The sequence below is a fragment of the Coenobita brevimanus genome, chromosome 87, assembly GCF_032717465.1.
Source record: "Coenobita brevimanus isolate Jiangsu-jjx chromosome 87, ASM3271746v2, whole genome shotgun sequence".
In the NCBI taxonomy this organism is placed as follows: domain Eukaryota; kingdom Metazoa; phylum Arthropoda; class Malacostraca; order Decapoda; family Coenobitidae; genus Coenobita; species Coenobita brevimanus.
The window spans coordinates 20639964-20660209 of record NC_137040.1 but is presented as its reverse complement, the minus strand read 5'-3'; the positions used below and the strand labels follow the sequence as shown (position 1 = coordinate 20660209).

General features: G+C 43.0%; 1 protein-coding gene across 1 annotated transcript in view; it reads left to right on the top strand.

Moving 5' to 3' along the window:
• Positions 1-20246, top strand: part of LOC145411011 (myotubularin-related protein 9) — a 408122-nt gene that overhangs the window by 239872 nt on the left and 148004 nt on the right. Inside the window, exons 7-9 of the mRNA XM_080281074.1 lie at positions 628-749; positions 11441-11547; positions 14826-15058. Coding sequence (XP_080137200.1) covers positions 628-749; positions 11441-11547; positions 14826-15058 — 462 coding nt within the window. The remainder of the gene's footprint in view (positions 1-627; positions 750-11440; positions 11548-14825; positions 15059-20246) is intronic.

Here is a 20246-nt window from a genome sequence, read left to right as displayed (position 1 = left end):
AGGGTCCCCTCTTTAAACGGCGAATAGGACAAGGAGAAGGAAGACGCACAAGCAGATAATAAGGGATGCTACCCTAGAAGCCAGTCACAAGCAAGCTTTCATTACAAGAAAACAGTGGTAGATCTGTGTTCTGATATACTGAGTGCTGTAGATTACTGATGCCCAGTACCGAACAGCAGATACCTATCCAGGGTAACTGCACAGTTTAACTGTTGAGGACGGTATTTCTTCTGGAAAACTTGCAAAAAAAGTCGCTTTGAACCACAAGGAACAGCTGATGCTGTGGGAGAAGCATTAAATATCTTCCTGTGAAGTTTTGAAGTAATTTCTTTGAAAAATACACAAATATACAAACCCACAAATAGCAGGGGTTGACTGTACTCTGTCAAGAGTCTCATTGACCAGCAACTCCAGTAGTTTAATGTTTTGATTAGCACTGTAATGTTAAAGAATAAAGTAGTAATTTAAAAAATAAATAGTAGTAGTTGTAGTAGTAATAAAGTAGTAGTAGTATATTAATAGTAATAGCAGTAGTAGTAGTTATAGCTGCATAAGTGAAGGAAAACCTGTATACAAGTGGGCATAAATTCAATTTAAACTTAAGAGACTGTGTAAATATCTCCCCAGGTGTAAATGACACAAACTCCGGGACAGACAAATGGCTTAGCCGGTTGGAGGGAAGCAACTGGATGAACCATATTAAAGAGACCCTCAACTGTGCCTGTCTCGTCGCTCAGTGCCTCGACCAGGTAAGTTACTCCTCCATACCTTTACCTCGCTGTGAGATATTTGAATAGTGGGTGAATGAGTGTCTGGCCCATTTCACTGGAAATGCTGTTGATAGTTCTCCTTGTTTTGTGCTTTCTCTGCCCTTGTTATCTGAATCCAATCTCATCCACTCCATAGGTAGGAAAAGGAGTTTTGGATGATGATGATGATGATGATGACAATAAGAATGATGAATGACAATGGCAATGATTGAGCAGTGTAAGTGGAATGCATAGAGTGGAGAGTATAAGAAACAATGACTTATGAGGGATATGGCATATGGAAGTTTTGATGATGGGTTTAACCTGTACACTGCAGCATACCTTAATATAGGAAGTAGCATTGACTGCAACATATCTCAGTACCAGACAACTTGAAATATATAGTAGACCCTTGTTATAATGGTCTGATTGGGGAAAAGCCAAGTTCGTTAAAGCCTGTAGTCCATGATATCTGAGGGCCAACCTTGAAGTGGGATTTCAAGTGCATGTTTGAAAATAAGTGAGAACAGGAGCATATTCTAGTGCTAAAAATGTGAACTATACCCATGTGACAATAATGTTGCCTGTTATTTCACCCTTTTTGTGGCTTATTTAACATCCGTGTCATAGCAGTTCTTCATGACCAGTCTTCCTCTGTCTGTATTTCTTACTACAAATGACGTCCAGTCTTTTGAACCCAGTATGTCCAGGCAGCTCGAAATGAATAGATTATGAATTTGTCTCACTGTTATCTTGTTTTTTATTTCTTAAAGGGAGTAATCTTGCAGGCTTCTTACTTATGGTTTCTTCTTCCTTGCATATACGCACCCCCCCCACACGCACTGGTGCATATGCACTCTCTCTCTCTCTCTCTCTCTCTCTCCCTGTGTGTGTGTGTGTGTGTGTGTGTGTGTGTGTGTGTGTGTGTGTGTGTGTGTGTGTGTGTGTGTATTTACCTACCTAGTTGTGATATACAGGAAATGAGCTATGCTCGTGGAGTCCCGTCTCTGTGTCTCAATAAATCAAATTTTGCTTTGAGCTTGTTTAACCCGTACCATCCCAGGCATTTTTGCAACTTTATACCCACCCAATCCCGGACCAAAAATGGAAAAAAAATTTATTGCGTAAAACAATCCAAAAAGACATATAAATCAAGGGAAAGCAAAAAAAAAAAATACTCCTTATAGGAGAAATAAGTGCAGGATGGATGTCCATCGTGTTTCTAGCCCAGTTTCCCAAGCCATGAGCTACGTTTTCCAACCCAGGTGGGCGGGATGAGAGAGAATAGGGGAGGAGAATGGGAGAATCCCTGTTCTCAATATCCTTCTCCACTAGCTCATATTCCTCCCCAGAAGAGTCGTCCAGTTTTTCCTCTTCTACAGAATCACTAAATGAAGGGACAGAGGGTCCATGTGACAGTTTCAACCGCCTGCTGTAGCCCAGTGAGGCGGAAAAATGGCGTAACTTCTGCGACATTCTAATGCTGTGACGGACAGTGGCACTCTGATGTTACCCAGCCATGCAGAACCAAACTCAGTGCTGCAAGTGCTTGTGCACAATGTTGCCAATACATTAAGCTACTCCATAGCAAAAAATTAGCTAGATTGAATCAGTTAGAGACGCACTACAGCAAATGAATTTTGCTGTCAGCACCATCACGTCGCTGGGATTACTCGAGACGGTTTGTACCATTGACACCATGCCAACGGTGGGATTGTACGGGTTAAGTTTTTAGATTGGATGATATCTTTGTCCAGGCTGTTCCAAAGGTCTATGCATCTATATGTTTTGTGATATCCTTCAAGCAACTTGGCTTTTTCAGTTTCTTTCCGTGTCCTCTTGTTACTCTCCCATCCCATACAAACAGATCTTTTCTGTCAATTTTGTCTGCTCCCATCATGGCCCTGAACACTACAGTCATGTCGCCCCTCTCTCTCCTTTCGTCTAAGGAAGGTAGATCCAGCTTATTCAGCCTCTCTCTGTACGACAGATCTGCCAGGCTAGGAACCATCTTGGATGCTGTTCTTTGTATTCTCTCGATCTTGTTTATATCCTTCGTTTTGTGTGGGAACTACACTACTGCCCCATATTCCAACCTAGGGCAGATCATGGCTTCTATCAATTTTTTCATCATCTCCTCATCCATCTAATGAAATGCTACTCTTATGTTAGTCAAGAGTTTATATTCCTCTCTAACTATCTTGTTAATGTGTTTTTCAGGTGACAAACTATTGTAGACCAGCACTCCCAAATCTTTCTCTTCTCTCACTTTTGTGATTGGTTCATTACCCATCAAATAATTCAGTGATGGCCTTTTGGTACTTTTACCCATTTCCAATATTTTACATTTTTTTGTGTTGCATTTCATTTCCCACATCGGCTTCAATCATGATTCTTATCCAGGTCCTCCTGCAGCATTTTCCAATCTTCTTCAACTTCTACTCTCCTCAAGATCTTTGCATCATCAGCAAACAGACTTGCATAACTATTCTTTCCATCTACCGTATCGTTTACGTAAAACTGGAACATTGCTGGCAATAACACCGAGCCCTGTGGGACTCCACTTGTTACTTCCCTCCATCCCATCCAGACATCCTATCCTTTATTACTGTCCTCATTTGTCTCTCTCTCAAGAAGTCTCTCATGCACTCCAGGAGGTTTCCCTTCAGTCCTCCTATGTGCTCCAATTTCCATATTAGTTGCTTGTGGGGTACCTTGTCAAAGGCTTTCTCCAAATCTAAATACACACAATCCACCCAACTGCCTCTCTCCTGTAGCATGTGAATCGCTCTTTAGTAAAAACTCAGCAATTTGGAAATGCGACCTTTCACTTCTGAATCCAAACTGACTCTCAGCCAGAATGTTCATCTCCTCCAGATATTTTACCCATCTGTCTTTCAGAATTCTCTAGCACAATTTTGCAACCATGATCGTCAGTGACTCTGGTATATAATTCAGGGGTTCTTCCTTGTTTCCTCCCTTATAAATTGGTACCACAATGGCCCTTTTCCATTCCCGAGGCACTTTCCCGTCTTCCAGAGAACACACGATTAAACTGTGAATCTTATCCACCAGTTGTTCTCTGCATTTCCTCAGTACCCCATTCAAGATTCCATTCGGTCCTGGGGCTTTCCTTACATCTTGAGTTTCCAGTAATTTATACACTTCCTGCACTTCCACTTTTATATCTTTCTAGTCACTCCCTCCCCCCCCCGCACAAAATCTCTTTCTTTAGTGAAAACCGATTGGAAACATTTTTTCATTATTTCAGCTTGCATTGTTGCGTCTTTATAGACTTCTCCTTCTGCTTACAGTTTGGTGATTCCTTCCTTTTGTTTCAGTTTGCCATTAACGAATCTATAAAACAATATTGGTTCTTCCCTGCATTTGTCAACTGTACCTTTGTCAAAGTTCCTTTCTTCCTCTCTATGTGTTCTTGTATATTCATTTATAGTTCTTCTGTATTCTTCCTTTGTTCTGTTATTACCTCTCTTTCCCCAGTTGTTCCATGCCATGCCCCTCTCCTTTTTGCTATCATACACCTTCTGTTAAACCACTCCTTTTTTCTGTTTTCTTTCCCACTTACTCTTGGTATGTATTTTTCCACTCCTGAATTATAGAGGTCTAGAAAGATATCCCACTTCCTCTGGATCTCTCTTGTTTCTCAGAATTTTCTCCAATCAGCATTTTCGAAAAATTTCCTCAGTCCTGTAAAATTTGCTTTCCCAGAGTTGTATGTTCCCTTCCTGTAAAGCTCATCTCTTGGCACCACATTCCCTGTTATCATCTGGAACTCACTGACCACATGATCACTTTTTCATATTGGACACAGGTTCTTTGATTAGCAGTAAATCTAATCTTGCTGGTGTGTCCTCATCTCTGAATCTTGTCTCTTCTTTAACCCACTTGGTCATTACATTATTCATTGCTATATTTACAGTATATTGCCCCATGAATCTTCACTGCCTCCTGAGTCCCATTCCTCCCATTTCACCTCTTACAATAAAAATCACCCATCAGATTTATGTTGTTGCTTTTCTCAGTCACTTTCTGTAGATATCTAACCACGTCTGATATTATATCCTGGTATTCATTGTCATTCCATGCCCTTGTCTTAGGGGGAACATATAATACTGCCATATCTCTCTTGCCATTCTTTCCAGTTTCTAATTTCATATTTATCACTTCAGCCCTACCCTCTCCCAGTTCCACATTATCCACATTTATTTTGTTCTTCCCTGCCATCATCACTTCTCCTGCCATTTTTCTTTAATGTCTGTTCTCCACAGTTTGTATTTACCATCTCCCTTATGGATTTTAATATCCTCTCTTAACTTGGTCTCTACAAAGCACATAATGTCTGGTTCATGTACCCTCAAGAAATCATTGATTTCTAACCATGCCGATATTAAACCATCAAGATTTGTACATGCCGATTTCCAACTTTTTTCGTTGTTCTTTTGTCCCTCTTCTCTCCCTCTCTTCATCTGTACCACTTCCTCAATTTCTGATCCATACCTCTCTAATAGAACACTGTCTTCTCTTCCTTGGTTCTCTGTTTGTTTTTTGCCTTTGCCTCCTTTACGAGGTCCTTTATTTTAGCTCTTTCTTCCTCATTGGCATCTCCTTATCCAAACATTTCCATGTTCTGTTGATGATTTCATTTACCATAACCTGAGACTTAATCTTTAAGTGGCCACGCCCCTCCTTCCTCGTACTTTCCTAACCTAAATACTTCTTCAGTCTCTTCCTGAGCTTTGTTGTTACCCTCCATAATTAATGATACTGTCTCTTTAGCCTTACTCAGTTCTTCTCTTTCCCTTTCTGATCTTACTGTCATATGTTTTTCTTTTACTCCTGAGATTATCATGCATTTTTTCTTGTCTGCTGCATCCCTGACTAAAGAGTCTCTACTTCGTAGTACCCTAACCACTTCCTTCTCCATCTTTTTCTTGCTTTGTTGTTCTATAATCTCTTTCAGATTTATGTTTCCTTCCCCTTGAATTTTCTTCCACCTCTCATGTTGCTCCTTGATTTCCTTATTGTGTTCGACCTGCATTCTTAATATTGGTTCATGCTCATGTAATTTACTTTTCATCCTGTCCCATTCTTCTTCCAACATCTTATTTTCCCTTTTGAGCTGTTTTACTTCATTTGAGGCAGATTCATTAGTCACTGCGTGTGTGTGTGTGTGTGTGTGTGTGTGTGTGTGTGTGTGTGTGTGTGTGTGTGTGTGTGCATGTGTGCATGCATGCGTGTGTGCGTGTGTGCATGCGTGCATGCGTGTGGATGCCACATTGGTCAGTGTTTCCTGTGAGTCCATTCTTTTACTGAACAAAATTCGTTAAATGAACACAACGTTTGGCTAGCTCAAGGTGGATGTTAAAAGCGGAATTTATTAATAGAGGGTTTGGTATATTGAGGGTTTACTGTATAAGGGAAAAAACAGTTGCAGATGGTCAAGCATGTAAGGTAGAGTCAGTATTTTGGGGGGCTTGAATGATGATGGAGTAAATTTCTGGCCTTGCCCATTCATTTCATTTTGTCTATAAAGGCATCAGCATGCCTGCATTCATCTGCCTTGGTCACCTAATAGCAGCACTCCATGCTGCCCAATGCATAGGGTTTTCTGTCGATCAGTTGTTTCACAGTTTTGCTTTTTTCTCTCCTTGTTTTCTGGGCTCTATCACCCCTTCTGTAGGTGAGAAAAAGAGTTAAGGATGATGACAATGAAATAAGAAATGTGCAGATACCATGGAATGTCTTGTCATTGTACTGAACAGTATACTCTTAATTACCCATTGTAATTCAGCCAAGCCCTTTGCTGAATAAAGTGAAATGCCGAATTTTGCATTTCTGCACAACATTCGGTGTCAGGTTGGATATTGTGTTACTATCCATGTCAACCCTCTATCCTAAAAACTTTTCCGTGAGTACGAGATGAAAACTAAGCATAAAATGGAATACAGTAATGATCTGTTCTTTCTATATCCAGATACCATTATCCCATAAGGGGTGACCATTTGTCTTTGAGTTAGTGGTTTTACGGGGAGAGGTATTAATCCCCCACCAATGCACTTGTTGACACATAGGGAACACGTGGGTTGGTTATATGGTTTCCACCCAGCGTTGTAAATGATTTCCTGGCATACAGGTATCCTTTAGACTTGTCACTCAAAGTAAACCCACCTGATAAGGAAAGAAGAGTAATAAGTAGTGACAGGAAAGATGGGAGATATAGTAAGAGAGAGGGCAGACACAGAAAAAGAATGATAAAAGTAAAGGAAGAAGTAGGCAGCACTACAGCAAGTGGCGGACGATGGTCACCATCACCTACCACAATGTAGCTGTGGTAATCCAGGAAAAGTAACAGGTAAGCTCTGAAAGTTTCATTTCAATAGAAAATATGAAAAGGTTGCACATGTTTAGTAGTGAATTAAAGAAAAACTACAGTAATACTAACCATTTTTCCACTATGGCATAAGTTAATGAGTAGGCTACTATCATATGTCTCAGTGGCAAGAATGTGGGGCAGTCCAGTCATGGATGGCAGATGACATGGTGAAGTGATGGACACAGCCAGAGTTGAGAGTCATCAGCAGCTTCAGTTCTTTATTCACATGTAGTTCACTAGGGGAATTGAGGTCCATGACTGCATACAGTACTGGAGTCTGGATTTGGCAGCTGTCTTGTGTTGCCATCATATGTGTGGTAATGATACAGTACAGTAATACAGTACATAGTGTACTACTGTACAGTGCCCTCTCCTATAATGCGGGAATATTGCACCCAGAAAACACTGCTTAGTAGGATCATGCGGTATAGGAATCTTATACAGTAATCCCTCTAATATCCGAACGCCCAATATCCGAACATCCCCACTAACCGGACATAATCATCCTGGGATCCAGTGTTCCCAAAATGGGCCAAAAACCGCAAAAAATTCGAAAAAAATCTGACTTTTTTCCCACCCGTAATTTGAAATTGCTGCCTGGCGCCGAACAGCTGTTACACCATGGTCCCTTCATCCCTTCCTTCCTCCCCCCTCCCCTGTCAGGGTTGCCATTTGGTATTTTTCATTACCAAGTGTGGGCCAATTTGGTAATGAAAAATTCGTTTGGTAATGAATCAGAATAATGTATTACCAAATGGATTTTTCACATGTATGAGGATACACAGGATGGAGATGGTGGATTGTTTGCTCTCTCTGATTAATCTGCTACCCTATATAGCATGAAAATAATCAACATGGTGTTAATTATAAGGAGAGTGATTACATGTATTTCCACTTGTATATGTAATTAGTGAAGAATAAATGCTAGCTTTATGAATTTGGTAATGAAAAGTTAAATTTGGTAATGAAAGTTGAGGAGATTGGTAATGTGGCCGTTGCGATCTGGCAACTTTGTTACCCCGTCATCATCAACAGTCACAGCTTAACTCCGATCAAGAGCAGAAGCTCATAGCAGTGCAAGCCACAGGTGCTTGTTTTTTTGTGAATAAACATTGAATAAACTGCAATAACTCGCCACTAGAACACACAGGAATTTACAGTGTTGTGCAGTGTTAAGAAATTAGAATTTAGAGTGCAGAGGATTAACTGTGGACTGCAAACTGGCGGTTCAAACCAGTCCAGGAGCCAGGGACTTGTAAGTCCCCAGAATGTTTAATATTGTATAAACTCACCTCTAAAACCTCATTTTATGGTTCTTTTGCATTTATTTCAGTCTTTTATGTCCCTTATTGGTGTGATTTAGGTCTTAAATAGGTGCTATGCATGTCCAGAGGGTGTTTCTCTGAGTTAGGGTCCATAAGCTGGGGCCCAATATCCAGACAGGACCACTATCCGGACCTGCCTATCGCCCTATTACGTCGGATATTGGAGGGATTACTGTATTAATATGTTCAGTGGTTTCATGGGACCCAAGCCAGCCCCAGGTTCACGGTTTTGGTCCTTTTTATTATTTTTTCAGGCCATTTACCATCCTAATAAAGACTTTATAACATACAAACACGGCAGTATTCCTCACCTTGAATGCAAGATGTTGTGGGCTTGGAAGGGGGAAGGGGAGTGGGGTTCCGAGGCTGGGCAGGACTCCTACTGGTCCCTGGCATGGTCCTCCTGCTGTGCTGGTTCCAAGCTAGAAGATGAGTCTTGGGAGTCCTGATCTCTGTTGCTGTGTTGCCACTCTTCTACATCCTCCAAGAACCCCTCAAGGCCTGCAGAAACATCAGACATGGCATCTTGCTCCTCTTGATCTTGTTCTTGTTCTTGCTCCTGAATCTTTCAGCGGTGGCATGGTGGGGGCGGGTAAAGTAGGGGGGGGGGGAGGGGGAGTCACACAGAACACGAGTAGTCACAGCAAGGGGAGAGGGCAGGCTCAAGTGGGAAAGAAATGTTCAGTGGACTGTGACAACCCACCATGCAAACACGTCATAGGAATACATCATCGCCTGACAATCTATGTTATATGAATGTTTTCCGCATAGTAAGATTTTGAAACATAAACAGGTGCCTCCCACTGTGTTATATGCATCTTTTTCCTTGTAGTAAGATTTCTTTTTCCTTGTAGTAAGAGTTTGAAACACAAACAGGTGCCTCCTGTATTCTATGATTTCCGTGTTCTAGGATCACGCATTGTAGAAGAGTTGGCTGTATGTACTAACCAAGAGTTGGGATCAGTGGAGGGTAGAGTTGTACACCATGCATCACAGTACTGTACAGTGCACTAAATTCTATATGATGTAGTGGTGGGTGGCTTCCACGAAGATTAATTCAGCAGGACCTGCAGCAGCCAGTGCACCACCACAAAAGCCACAAACTCAGCCATCATGCACAACTAAGATCAAGTACAGCAGTGAGCACCAGGGCATGGAACACTTTTTGGCCACAAGTGAGGCAAGTGAGATAAGGAGACACAGCACTAGGGGTCACACCACGTCATTTTCATTTTAATTTCCATTTTTTAAAGGCTCAAACATGCTTGCATGCGTCGGCCTTGGTCACCTAATGGCAGCTTTCCACGCTGCACGATCCATTGCAGCCTCCCTGTTCAGTCCCTTAACCCTGAGGTCACACTTAATGACCTCGTCTCATGTCTTTCTCGGTCTACCCCTCATAACCCCACCCCCAATATTAACACTTCTCACCTTCCTCTCCCAATTATCATCCCCCATCCTCTCTACATGTCCAAACCATTTCAATCTACCTCTCCTCATCACAACACCAATACACTCCAGTCCCATCCTACCTCTCAACTCTTCCATTGTAAACCCAGCCCCCCCGGACCTTGCACGCAGGGACGCACTACACATTCACCTAATCATTGTCATTTCTGTACCTCTGAGCTGGCGAATATCCTCCTCCTTTACTGCCCAGGTCTCACTACCATACAGCATTACACCCCTAACACATGCTGCATACAATGACCCCTTAGCACGTGCAATGGTAATTTCAGGATCAGGAAACAGCATTGGGGGTTCACAACACATGCAGTCGTAATTTCAGGAGACACAGGACTGGGGGTTCATACCATGTGCAGTCATAATTTCAGGATCAAAATCAAGTGCTAGGACGCAAGCACTGACAGGCCATAAGCTTTGCAACACTGAGCATAAGATGCTATAGAGTTAGTCATAGCACCAGGGTTTCGTGACCGTGTGGTCAGAAAAGCGGAACGCGCAGACAAATCTTTATGAGATCTACAGGTGAGAATGAGAATGTGGCAGTATTCTCAGTGTACCGAGTGAGTCACTCCCACGACAGATTCTGATTGGTTGGTGTGTAGCAGCCATTCTCAGTGGCAGACATGTTTATGGTTTTTCGTGGGTGCCAGCTGGCTACCCCTGACAAGCCAGTTGATATGCTTCAACACTGGATATTGCATAGAACTGCCTATTGCATCCTATTTTGGCACAGGGTGTTGCTCAATTTCACTGAATATTGCTTTAATAGATATGAGCCAGCAGCAACGGGTATTGCATTGGGCTGGATATTGCGATGATGGGTACTTTGAGAGTTTACTGTATTCTTGCCATCTCTGCACAGTTTTATTCAGCTTAGGATAGATTTTTCACAACTGGACTTGTTAGATGTAGCTTTAATAAACCCTTTGCAATATGAGGACCCTTTCTTAACATAAAATTCAGCTGGTCACAGCAAGAATGAAATAAGTAGAATATTATCCAGATTCTAATGTTTACTGTTGGTGTATAGCTTCGTTCATTCCAAATTAAAATTACACTTGACATGACTCACACGCTTCCACACCTACCCACCACCCACATTCTTTCAGTCAAATTAAATCACCTGTAACAATAATTCTGATTTGGAATGGACTGTACACTAGTTACAGGTGATGGAGCAAGAGTGAGGGAGTACAGTATGGGCATGTGTGGAAGGGTGTGAGTTGTGGTTAAGTGTAATTCTATACTCTTTTTCATTCTAACTTGGCATAAAATTACCATCTCTCCATCTTGAATGCCAAGTTGTAGCAAGAGATTAACACATCGATATGATGCAAGTCACGAAGAAATATTGTGGAAAAGATGTAGAATAATAGCACTGCCTTTTCCAGTTACTGAGCTATGTGAAATAAGCTGCAAAAGGACTAAAATTTGGGTCCAGTTAAGATGAAAGTACAGTACTGTAGTTTGGAATTGATTATAATGGAAGTTGTTTTGTACAACAGGAGGGAGCATCAGTGTTGGTTCATGACACAGATGGTTGGGACTCAACCCTGCAAGTGACGTCACTGGCACAAATCATCCTCAACCCAGACTGTCGCACCGTCAGGGGGTGAGTGAGTCATGTCATGCAGGGCCAAGGACACACAAACTCTTGTTGTTGTTGTGGTAGCCACAGGCTCATCTGGCTGTGAACATGATGGATCGCAGGCTGAAGTTGCATTTCATCTGCAGTCCGCCATCTACCTCCTGAAGGATAGGGAGTGAGGTGAGAGATGTTTACGCTTTATAACCAACCATAGAGCCACGCAGAAATATCAGCCCTTTCATACATGGGGGGCCCGGTGAAGAATCCAACTGCTCACACTCTTTCGACGCAGGATTCATCCAAGTGAAATCCAATCACTCGTATTCTTTTGACTCAGAATTCGTCCAAGTAATATCAACCGCTCACACTCTTTCAACGTCGGTTGAGGCAACCATATAATTTGCCGTATTTTTTTCACAGCAGTTTGTTGTTTGATCTTCTGTTGAATGAAAAAAAAACTAAAAATAAATTTACTTATTTATTCAATGCTCATTTACTCATAGACTTATAAACATTTCGGCAGTGATTATAGAACATTGTAGAGCTTTTATTTACAATCCATTAAAAAATGACACTTCTAGCTGTACTAGAAAATTTTTTACAGTGTATGGCATAACAATAGTCATTCATCACACCTGGCTGCTCTGAGTGAACTATTTCCTATCATTTCATTGTTGCCCACCCAGACCTCATGCCCCCAACATTCCTCCCTCAGTGATTTGTGCGGCATCGAAAAATTATTACAATCATTTCATTCCCCTGCCCTAATTTTTAACTGTATTGTTATGAAACTGATACATGTTACAAATGAATAAATATGAATAAAAAATAAATAAATAAAGGATATAAAACACCAGAAGTGGAGGAACGATTGGGCAAATATGAATTGGAGCAGATGGGGGACGTGGAAGGTGTGTGCATGATATTCACAGAAGAGATATGTGCAGCATGTGATGTGGTGTGTGACAGGAAGAGAAGACGGAGGGGGGTGCAAGGAACAGTGTGGTGGAATGAAGAGGTGAGACAGGCTGTGGCACAAAAGAAGAAAGCATACAATGAATGGATGAGAAATAGGGGCGTGGAAGAAGTTGAGAGGCGGAAGAGAGAGTTATATGTAGAAAGAAAGAGAGAGGTGAAAATATTAGTAAGAGAGAGTAAGGAGAGAGTGGATGAGGAATTTGGAAGGAATTTGAGTGTAAAGTGGAGGGACTGTAAGAAAATGTTCTGGAAAGAGGTGAAGAGAGTAAGACAGGGTGGAAGTGAGGTTAGCAGGGGAGTGAAAGATAAAAATGGTAGATTACTAGTGGAGAAGGGAGAAAAAGTGAGCAGATGGAGAGAACACTTTAAGGAATTGTTGAACATACAGGATGGAAGTAATGTGAGTATAAGTGGCCGGGGAATGTGTGGGAGAAGGAAGGAGGTGAGAAGACAGGAAGAAATCAGTAGGACAGAAGTTGTGGAAGCAATGAATAAAGATTAAATTGGGGAAAGCCCCAGGAATTGATGGAGTGTGTGGTGAAATGCTGAAGCATGGGGGAGAGATGGTAGTAGATTGGATGTGGAAGATGTGCAGATTGGCCTGGGAGGAAGGTAGAGTCCCGGAGGATTGGAAGTCAGGTATAATTATTCCCTTGTACAAAGGAAAAGGGGAAAAAGAAGTGTGTGGTAATCATAAGGGCATTTGTCTTCTTAGTATAATAGGAAAAGTGTATGGTAGGATACTTATTGACAGAGTTAGAGAAAGAACAGAGGAATTAGTTGGTGAAGAACAGGGAGGCTTTAGGAAGGGAAGAGGTTGTGTAGATCAGATATTCATTCTTAGATCTTTGGTGGAAAAGTTTCTAGTGAAGGGAAAGAAGTTATATTCGGCTTTCATGGATTTGGAGAAAGCATATGACAGGGTGGATAGACAAGGATTGTGGAAAGTATTAAGAATATATGGAGTAGATGGGAAGTTGTTGAATGCTGTGAAGAGTATGTATGATGGTGCTAAGGCTGCAGTGTGTGTGTGGATGGTGAACTAAATGAATTTTTCTCTTTGAAGGTTGGGTTGAAACAGGGATGTGTCATGTCTCCATGGTTGTTCAATCTGTACATGGATGGGGTAATAAAAGAGGTACAAGGTGGGGTAGTGGATGTTGGAGTAGCCCTGGTGAGAGAGGATAGTGTTCGGAAACTCTCTGTACTGTTGTTTGCAGATGATACTGTGTTGTTGAGTGAAGACGAAGGGGAGCTGTAAGGCTTGGTGGATGAGTTTGGGAGTGTGTGTAAGAAACGGAATCTAAAGATGAATGTAGGGAAGAGTAAAGTGATGGTCTTTGAGAGAGGTGAAGTCAGTGAATGTACAGCGAGGTTGGATGGTGAGGAATTGGAAAATGTGAGTACGTTTAAGTACTTGGGTAGTGTGATGAATAAGGGTGGAGGTTTGGAGGGTGAAGTGCTTGAAAGAGTACAGCAAGGAAGAAAGGTTGCTGGTTCCTTGAAAGCAGTGATAAGAAACAGGGAAGTGAGCATGGAAGTGAAAAAGTTACCACATGACAGTATTGTGATACCAACTCTAACGTATGGAAGTGAAGCTTGGACATTGTTGGAAGGACACAAGTCAAGAGTGAGAGCAGTGGAAATGAGTTATTTAAGAGGAGCCTGTGGAGTCACATGGAGAGACAGGCTGACGAATGAGGATATAAAGGAGCATTGTGGTGTGGATGTGGATGTGATAGGAAGCGTTAGGAGGAACACACTGAGGTGGTTTGGCCATGTGGAGAGGATGGAGGGTGAAAGACTGACAAAGAGAGTGTATGTGAGTGAGGTGGAGGGGGAAAGAGGGAGGGGGAGACTGAGGATGAGATGGAGAGATGGGGTGGAGAGGTATATGAGAGAGGGGGGTGTGAGTTGGGAACAGGGCAGTGAAATGGCGGGGGACAGGGCAACTTGGAGGCGATTTGTTTGTGGCCACCCCAAACGGGATTGAGGCGTCTGGCAATAGATAGATAGATAGATCTTACTTTCTTGATGCTACCTAAGCTTATCCTTGGATGGGACAAAGAGGTGATGGTTGTGGTGATTTAGTATTCTTGTGTCAGGTTTGAAGCTACTGATAGAACCAGAGTGGATGATGGTGATGATGATGATGATAATGATAATAATAATTATGATGACTCTGTGTTTCAGATTTAGTGCCAGTTAGGACAAGAGTGAGTCCAGCTTGGTCACTTGTAGGCAGGTCATCACAGTCGGTCATACTGCATCCCCTTTATGATAATGATGGTGATAATAACAATAGTAATAATGATGTTTTTCAGGTTTGAGGCATTAATAGAGCGAGAGTGGATCCAGGCTGGCCATCCCTTTGCTAGTCGCCATGCCCGGTCTTGCTACACCCCCTCTACACATCGCTCCTCTCGTCTTAATGCCCCATCATTCCTTCTCTTTCTCGACTGTGTTTATCAGATACACTCGCAATTCAGTTGCAGCTTTGAGTTTGCTGAGAGCTTCCTCATAATGCTCTTCCACCACTCCTACTCCTCACAGTTTGGTAAGTAGGACCCCAAGACTAGGCTGACATATTGTCTATTCCCATCCTCCCTCCTCCCTCCTTTTCCTCAGTTGTGTTTATTAGATACACGTAAAATTTAGTTGCAACTTTGAGCTTGCTGAGAGCTTTCTCATAATTCTATTCTGTCACTTATACTTCTTGCAGTTTGGTGAATAAGGGCCTGAGGCTATGCTACTGTAATTTAAGCAGTCTTGTTGTTATATTAATGGTAACATCTAACCTCATTTGGAGTCAACTGTGTTTTTCAGGTATGCTGGCAATTTATTTGCAATGTCATGTTTGCTGAAAGCTGTTGCATAATGCCCTTCCACCACTCTTAATCCTTGCAGTTTGATGATTAGGGGCCAGTGGCTAGGCTGCTATAGTCCAGACAGTGGTATTACAGTGTTAACAGTAACTGACAATATTATTACTGTACCTCCATCAGAGCATAGGAGGAAATGGAAAATGTGATTGCACTTAAGTACTTGGGTAGTTTGATGAGTAAGGATGGAAGTTTAGAGGGTGAAGTGCTTGAAAGGGCGCAGCAGGGAAGAAAGGTTGCTGGTTCCTTGAAAGCAGTGATAAGAAACAGGGAAGTGAGCATGGAAGTGAAAAAGCTACTACATGACAGTACAGTATACTTGTTATCTGTGGATTTTGCTTCCGCGGATTTAAGTTTCCACGGATCAAACTTATTTTAGTACTGTACTATACGCTGTAACTTAATCTGAAATCGGCACTCAACGCACACTTCTTTTGTCGCTGCAGTTAGCATACCCGCATCCATGGGCATTCCCGCCACTCTGCCAGTCTTATTATAAGCACCAGTCAGTTCACTACTTACGTCGTCGTCGCCCTTCTCGTGTTTACAACTCTACTGTACTTTATTGTGTAAGTGAAAAATGGCTCCCAAGAAACAAGTAAAGGATAAAAGCAATGCTTCTAAGCCAGAGAGAGAGCGTAAGGTGTTATCATTGGCAGAGAAAATAGAGATTTTAGATATGTTGGTTGAAGTCTGTCGCAAGGTTACTAAAAATTAATCATACAGCAATCATCGTCATCTGTACAGCAACCATCATCGTCATACAGCAATCTTCATCATTGTATGAAGATTATGAAGAGAACACACAGTCTTTTGGTGAGTGTTAATATGTATTTGTAATATTTTAAAGTATGTTTTTATTTTTTCAGGGATGTGCTTAGCTTATTTGGAAATAATATGCCATTTTGTGATGATGACTTGAGTATCTGTGAAATTTGCCTTCTGCGGGGGTCTCTGGAACCTAACCCCCACAGATAACAAGGGTCTACTGTATTGTGATACCAACTGTAACATATGGAAGTGAAGCTTCGACCTTGTTGGAGGGACATAAGCCAGGAGGGAGTGCAAAGGAAATGAGTTATTGGAGAGGAGCATATGGAGTCACATGGAGAGACAGACTGACAAATGAGGAAGTGAAGGAGCTTTGTGGTGTGGATGTGAATGTGGATGTGATAGGAAGCATTAGGAGAAACTTACTGAGGTGGTTTGGACGTGTGGAGAGGAAGGAGAGTGAGAGACTGACGAGGAGAGTGTATGTGAGTGAGGTGAAGAGGGGGAGAGGGAGGGGGAGGCCAAGGATGAGACGGAGGGATGGAATGGAAAGGTATATGAGAGAGGGGGGTGTGAGCTGGGAGCAGGCAATGAAATGGCGGGGGCCAGGGCGACGTGGAGGCAATTTGTTTGTGGCTACCCCTTGTGGGATTAAAGCGTCAGGCAATATATAGATAGATAGATAGAGCATAGGGACATGAGGCTAGGGTGCCTTAATTCAAGCAGTTATATTGTATTGGTAATGGCAGTCACCAAACCCATATTATCCTCTTTGGAACATAGGGGGCCTGTAAGGGTGTATAGCCAAGAGATTGTTGGGGTTAATTGCTCACATAATGCCATACAGGGGTGAGTGACCAGTCACACTTAATAAGTAGCCTAGCCCTGGGCCCCTCTGCTCCAAATCCAGTAATAAAGGATTGAATAACAGATAGATACCTAGTTAGACACACCCATACCCCGTTATCTGGCGCATCGATAACCAATGCTTTGCTAAATGGAACACATGAAATAGGGAAACATTCTCACAATCCGAACAATTTGAATGCCCATCGCCGCACTGGTCTGACACCCTGCCTTTCCAGTTCGACACCTCGCCTCTCCCTAGGTTTTTGAGACGAGGCTCTCCTGGTCCTCCTTCCATCCCCTCTCTTCTCTCCCCCCATCCCTCCTCACCCCCCTGTCCTACCTCCATCCTCCACCACACTCATCACTGCCAGACATGTCTCCTTTCCATTCCCCTCTTCTGGTTGTCTCCCTCTTCATCTCTCCACTCTCTCCCACCCCTGCTTTTCTCCCGTGTGTGTGTGTGTGTGTGTGTGTGTGTGTGTGTTTGTGCAAGATAGTGGTGAGTGAGTGAGTGAGTGAGAGTGGTGGGTGAGTGAGTGAGTGATAGTGGTGAGTGAGTGAGAGTGGTGAATGAGTGAGTGAGAGATTGAGTGAGTGAATGAGTGAGAAAGTGAGTGAATGAATGAGAGTGGTGAGTGAGTGAATGAGAGTGGTCGGTGAGTGAGTGAGTGAGTGAGACTGAGGGGGGGGGGTAGCAGGGCTGTTTGGCTTTCTTGCCTCCTTTATTGTGGCCCCACCCTCCTGCACCCCCAATTGTCTCCCTCCCCTCCCCCTGCTTGTCTCCCCATCCCTCTGCCCTCCCCCACCCCCGCTTGGCATACGACTAGCAGCCTGCCTGGCAGTTTAGTTGCCCTGAAGTGGTGTTGAACTTCAAGCCCCACCACCCTACCCACCTGCATGTGATGTTTGATGTGCCATTTTTTAGCAATAGTATTGTTTATGAGGATAATAACATTACTTATGGGGTTTCTGTGTCAGTCTCTCGTGATTGAGTTAGGTATATGAGAGTTTGGATTTGGGTCTGGAATGCATCTCTGGCTTTTCTTCATTATCTTATGGGGAAAATTGCTTCGATATCCGAAATACTTGCTGACCGAACTCTTCCACTGGTACACAACACTGCCGTATATCAGGGTATGGGTGTAGATGCACTTATCTGTACTTCATTTAATTTCAGCATGTAGTAGCAAGATGCATGGTTAAACTTGTCATTGTTATATCTTTATCTGTCTATCCATCTATTGCCAGACGCCTCAATCCCGTTTGGGGTGGCCACAAACAAATTGCCTCCAAGTCGCCCTGTCCCCCGCCATCTCACTGCCCTGCTCCCAACTCATACCCCCCTGTCTCATATACCTCTCCACCCCATCCCTCCATCTCATCCTCGGCCTCCCCCTCCCTCTTCCCCCCTCCACCTCACTCACATACACTCTCTTTGTCAGTCTTTCACCCTCCATCCTCTCCACATGGCCAAACCACCTCAGTGTGTTCCTCATAACACTTCCTATCACATCCACATCCACACCACAACGCTCCTTTATATCCTCATTCGTCAGCCTGTCTCTCCATGTGACTCCACAGGCTCCTCTTAAATAACTCATTTCCACTGCTCTCACTCTCAACTTGTGTCCTTCCAACAACGTCCAAGCTTCACTTCCTTATGTTAGAGTTGGTATCACAATACTGTCATGTAGTAACTTTTTCACTTCCATGCTCACTTCCCTGTTTCTTATCACTGCTTTCAAGGAACCAGCAACCTTTCTTCCCTGCTGTACCCTTTCACGCACTTCACCCTCCAAACCTCCATCCTTACTCATCACACTACCCAAGTACTTAAACGTACTCACATTTTCCAATTCCTCACCATCCAACCTCGCTGTACATTCACTGACTTCACCTCTCTCAAAGACCATCACTTTACTCTTCCCTACATTCACCTTTAGATTCCGTTTCTTACACACTCTCCCAAACTCATCCACCAAGCTGCAGCTCCCCTTCGTCTTCACTCAACAACACAGTATCATCTGCAAACAACAGTACAGGGAGTTTCCAAACACTATCCTCTCTCACCAGGGCCACTCCAGCATCCACTACCCTACCTTGTACCTCTTTTATTACCCCATCCATGTACAGATTGAACAACTGGAGACATGACACATCCCTGTTTCAACCCAACCTTCAAAGAGAAAAATTCACTTAGTTCACCATCCACACGCACTGCAGCCTTCACACCATCGTACATACTCTTCACAGCATTCAACAACTTCCCATCTACTCCATATATTCTTAATACTTTCCACAATCCTTGTCTATCCACCCTGTCATATGCTTTCTCCAAATCCATGAAAGCCGCATACAACTTCTTTCCCTTCTCTAGAAACTTTTCCACTAAAGATCTAAGAATGAATATCTGATCTACACAACCTCTTCCCTTCCTAAAGCCTCCCTGTTCTTCTCCAACTAATTTCTCTGCTCTTTCTCTAACTCTGTCAGTGAGTATCGTACCATACACTTTTCCTATTGTACTAAGAAGACAAAAATGCCCCTATGATTACCACACACTTCTTTTTCCCCTTTTCCTTTGTCCATCCATCCATCCATATACCTAGGCTGCTTCCCCCAAGGAAAGGGAGGTAGCCAAGACAGGACGACACACTCTCCATTTACTCATCCATTCAAACACATTCATTCACATCTTAGCCCCAAAGGGGAGAACGGACAGATCCTCACTGCACCACACCGCACAAGGGTCAACTGCGCAATGCAATCAGTGACATCCGCAGCAGGGCCCGACAGCAGAACTGGTTTACCCCTGCCACATCATAACAGACCCATCCCCTTACCCGCACCTGACCTGACTAGCTGATCAGACCAAATGCGGGAGAATATCCCCTCAGGGCTGCGTCATCACTTATTCATTCACAATTTCTCTCCATTTATTTCTGTCACACACAGCCACTCTTCCTTGCTCAACAGACATCCCTCTCGCATCCAGCGCTCTCTTCACACTGTCCATCCATCCTATTCGTGGTCTTCCTCTCAGCCTTACACCTCTCACATCAGATCTAGTTATCTTTTTCACCAGTCGCTCATTATCCATTCTCTCCATATGCCCAAACCATCACAACACCCTCTGCTCAACTCTACCAGCCATCTCCAGAATAACTCCAGTTCTCCTTCGCACTTCATCATTTCGCACCCGATCCATACGCGTCACTCCACACATACTCCTCAAACACCTCA